This window comes from Arvicola amphibius, chromosome 17, assembly GCF_903992535.2.
Source record: "Arvicola amphibius chromosome 17, mArvAmp1.2, whole genome shotgun sequence".
Lineage (NCBI taxonomy): Eukaryota > Metazoa > Chordata > Mammalia > Rodentia > Cricetidae > Arvicola > Arvicola amphibius.
The window spans coordinates 30,487,324-30,492,222 of record NC_052063.2 but is presented as its reverse complement, the minus strand read 5'-3'; the positions used below and the strand labels follow the sequence as shown (position 1 = coordinate 30,492,222).

The following is a 4,899-nucleotide window of genomic DNA, read 5'->3' as shown; positions in this document are numbered from 1 at the left end:
CCTTATTCAGCCAGTAGCAGAGGCACTTCCATCTGTAACAGATGAGAACAAATAGAGAGACCTACAGCCAGACATTGTACATACACACACAGAGGGTGGGAGAAAGAGAGAGAGAGAGAGAGAGAGAGAGAGAGAGAGAGAGAGAGAGAGAGAGAGAGAGAGAGAGACCTTGGAACACATGGTTATAAATGGGATGTCTCCATCAAATCACTCTTTTTAGAGCTCAGAGAACTCCGTGGAGTAGGAGACAGCAGAAGAGGATCAGAGCCAAAGGGGACAGAGGACACCAGGAGAACAAGGCTCACTAAATTAAGTGAGCAAAGCTCATATGAACTCAAAGAGACTGAAGCAGCAAACACAGGACAACACAAATCTACACTTAGGTCTTCTTTGTATATATTATAGATTTCAGTTTAATATTTTAATAGGATTCTTAATGTGTGGATGAGTGGATCTATGATTCTTGTACCTGCTTCTGGGATTCTTTTCCTTCTGCTCTTTTGTCTTGTCCAGCTTCAACATGATGCGGTTTTTAAAATCTTGTTTTATTTTGCTATGATTTGTTGTTATGTCTTAAAAACTTGTTCTTTACTTGTTCTTTTCTAAGGAGATAAATAAAGGGAGTCCAGATTGGAGGGTAGGTGGCGGGGGGACTGAAAGGAGCAGAGGCAGGTGAAACAGTAACCAGAATATATTGTATGAGAAAAGAATTGAGTTTTGATAAAAGGATAAAATAAATAAAAAGTTTAAAATAATGGAAACAATGTAATGTGTGTGTGTGTGTGTGTGTGTGTGTGTGTGTGTGTGTACTGCAATTGGAGAGAGAGAGAGAAAAACATACTCAATATGGGCAAATATAATTCAATTATAATTATCTAAATTTGTGGAAAGCCAGAGAGATAGAAATCTGATATGGAAATGTCAATCTGAGTATCTGAGTGTGGATACACTCTTCTCAATTTCTTTTGTATGAAAGCTCCAAGATCAATGGCTTCAGTGATTTATGATTATAGCCTCAGAATCCCAGACTTCTAGTCTTACACTGAGAACCTATATGATCAATTTTCCTACTCCTGAGACTTTTAGGGTGGAACCAAGCCAAAATACCAACATTTCAGTGTCTCCAGCAGGTAGATGGTCTGTTGTGGAATGTCTCGGTCTCCTTAAACTATGACTCAATTTTGTAGAAATCTTCTACTAGCCAATCCATGTCAATTTGAGTATCTATCTATAGATCTATTTATTTATAGATGTGCTCATGCATCATTCTCTTCCTGAATCGTTCTCTGCCTTGAGACTTCTCTTTTCTAGGAACTCTAGTGTTTGTTGTAGCTGATAGTTGTAGAAAAAGTAGAAAACAGATTTATGTAAGATAATACCTTCAAACTTGGTTTCTCAACCCTCCTTTCTTTTGCTTTTAGTTCTTATGATAAGATCTGAGAATATTAACCATCAGTAAAAAATGTAATTTAGCCAATGCATAAACTTTGAATTAAAAATATTGTAAATATAGACATGTATTTGTTGTGTGTGTTTGTGTGTGTGTTTGTGTGTGTATATATATATGTGTGTGTGATATGTACACATGAGCATGTGTGGTGACCGCCTCACCGTCCACCATATGAAGTTGAAGGATTCAACTCTGGTCATCAAGTTATTACAGCAAATTCCTTTACCCAGTGGGCTGTGATGCCAGACCTCATGTTGTTCATTTATTTTTTTAAAATTTTATTTAAATAACATTTTTTCATTTATTTTACATACCAACTGCAGTTCCCCCTCCCTCTTCCCTCCCAGTACCCCCTCTGAATCTTCCCATCTACCTCCCTCCCCATCCTCTCCTCCCCTGTCTCCATTTTGAAAAGGGTAGGCATCACCTAGGCTTGAACAAAGCATGGCACATCAAGTTGAGGCAGGACCGAGCTTAAAAGAAACATGTTTCCTTAAAATGTCCCAATCAATTCAGTGGGAAGTTTAATATTTATTGGTCATGCCCACCTTTTATGCTATCCATCTAAAAGATAGATAGTGAAGGGGTGTGAATGTCTGTGTGGGTTGTGTGGACTCCGTTTGTGTTCTAAACTACACCTGATTATATTGCAAAAATCTGAACGGCAACTTTGTAATAGACCTTCATAAAAATTGCTATGGTTCAGCCCTTAGGGTTTCATGCAAATCATGGGTGTCAGACAGAAACTTTTACTTTACAGTATCTTCAGTGAAATCACTGAAAATAACAGATTATCTCTGGAAATACACTAAAAGATCCAAAACCCAAGTTGTACAGAAACATGATTGTGTGTGTGTGTGTGTGTGTGTGTGTGTGTGTGTGTGTGTATGTGTGTATGTGTGTGTGTGTGTTTTGTTTTAACACATTCCTCCTGAGACTAACATAATTACACAATACAGGGATATAATCCCTATGGTCTCTCATAAAAATAAAAACACTGTCTGTGCTTGGGATTCATGTTGTCATTTGGCATTTTAGAACACTTACAATGCCAACAGCAAGAAGAAGCTTCTAGGTGGTCCTTCAACCCACAATATCCTGAACAAATTTATTAACGGCAAAAAGAAGATCCTTGTTCTTATTTCTGTGGGTCTTGCCTGTCTAATGATTAGCATATTCTATTTAAGTCAAAATTATATTATTATGTAGGTAAGTACTAAATAAGTGACTGGAATAAACTTTCTGGTGGATGCTTAAGAGGAGTCTTGATATGACTGTAAAGGTCAGATAATCAGAACATGACACTTTCTTATTTAATGTTCTATGGTCTTATAATTGAAACTCTTTTATATGTCGATTGTAAAAGAGCTTGTGTGCATTACTAAGCAGAAGTTGGAATTCTTTACTTAGATGCCTTTTTATCCACGTTTCTATGAGAACAGAACAAGAGTCACAACAGAAATACGCATCCACTGGATGGGTTGTTTGTCTCACAGGTATCCAGGTGTCAGCGCTCTATTGTTAGCACACTGATAGTGGATGAGTTCCATTGCTGAGAGTGATTGACACCCGTGGCTACTGATTGTGTCCCTTGGAACTATCTGCCTGCTCCGTTGTCTTCCCAGATGTCTGACTCTGAGCTGATGAAGAATGGAAGCCTATCCCTCTGCACTGAATTCACATTGGTGGCCTTTTCTTCTCTAGCAGAGCTGCAGCTTGTCCTCTTCTTTGTGTTCTTGGCTATCTATTTGTTTACTGTGGGAGGAAACATCCTCATCATCTGTGTGATCTGGGCCACCCCTTCCCTGCACACTCCCATGTACTTCTTCCTGGTCAACCTCTCCTTTCTGGAAATGTGCTACATCAGCAGTGTGGTGCCTCAGATGCTGGTGCACCTCCTGGTCAAGTCCAAGACCATAAGTGTGGGATGCTGTGCAGCACAGATGTACATATTCACCATCTTGGGACTGACAGAATGCTGTCTTCTGGCAGCCATGGCTTATGATCGCTTTGTGGCCATTTGTTACCCACTCCATTACACTCTGCGGATGGGCCCTTCTGTCTGCTTGAAGTTGGCTGGGGCATCTTGGATGACTGGAACAGTGGTGGAGTCAGTACAGACCACATGGATCTTCACTCTGCCTTTCTGTGGAGCAGGAAACATTCAGCACTTCTTTTGTGACATCATGCCCGTCGTGAAGCTGGCATGTGTGGACACCTCCCAGAATGAAATTGTGATATTTATTGTTTCCCTGGTCTTCATCATGAGTCCCTGCCTCTTCATTCTGTGCTCGTATGTGCGCATTCTTCTGACTATCTTGAGAATGCCTTCAGCAGCTGGCAGACACAAAGCTTTCTCCACCTGTTCATCTCACATTTTAGTCGTTTCTCTTTTCTATGGCACTGCCTTGTTCACTTACCTCCAACCCAAGAGTTCACACACCCCAGACACTGACAAGGCTACCGCTCTCATGTACACTGTGGTCACCCCTGCTCTGAATCCTGTTATCTACACTTTGAGGAACAAGGAAGTGAAAGAAGCTTTCCAAAAGGGAATGCAAAGAAAGTTTCTTAGACAACTGGACTAGTTTCGACCAGCAGCTGAAACTTTTACCATTGTGCAGAGAGTTTATTCAACCCTATGATTCCTTTATCATTCCATGTTGTTATTGAAGCATTGATACCCTAACAAATATGTTTATTTTATGGTTTTCAATCTGAACAAGTAGATACTAACAAACCTAGAATTATATATTTGTTTAATTGTTCATTCATTCAAGTTTTATGGTATTTAGAACTCAGTTTAAGACAGTGTACTGCTATCAAGCTAAGTCTACTCCTCTTTCTTCTTTGAACTAAACTCATTCTGTAGTCCAGTTGGGACATGAGTCCATGAATTTCCTACCTCAGTCTCTTGAAATTCTGAGATTATAAGGCAGCACTAAATTTAGTTTGTTCAAGTTTTCAGCTTTGAGTCCATATGTCATGGCTACCATCATTTTATAACTGTTAGAAAACTGCTTCATGGAACAGAAATATAATAAAATGCAATCAAAAACGTATTTCTCTTTAGATCCAGTAAGGTATAGAGTATATTATTCATACCATGAAATTTTGTTTAAAGCTTGATTCTAGAAGATTGAGAAATCTCATGCCATGGTTTGCTCCCTGTTGGCTAGTGCAAATTTATAGAAATACAGTAAGGAATTTCTGTCAGTGTCAAGCATTTGAATTTGGACTTTGGGAATTGAAAATTAAATTGGAGGGATGCAGACATTACATTGTCAGGAAAAAAACTAACTTGATACAGTTGATATACCTGTATTTGTTATTCACCATATTAAGAGAAAGGTGAAGGACCCAGATATGAAAAAGAATTGACTTCTGTGATGATTATTCATAGGTGTCATATTGACTACATCCATCTGGAATTAACTAAAACCCCAGGG

The 4,899-nt window shown here is 39.0% G+C and overlaps 1 protein-coding gene across 1 annotated transcript; it reads left to right on the top strand.

The window, feature by feature from the left end:
- Positions 1–3,075: 3,075 nt before the first annotated feature.
- Positions 3,076–4,038, top strand: LOC119803731 (olfactory receptor 10A4-like). Its single transcript, XM_038315159.1, has one exon. The coding sequence runs from the start codon at positions 3,076–3,078 to the stop codon at positions 4,036–4,038; it is 963 nt and encodes a 320-aa protein (XP_038171087.1).
- The last annotated feature ends 861 nt before the right edge of the window (positions 4,039–4,899 follow it).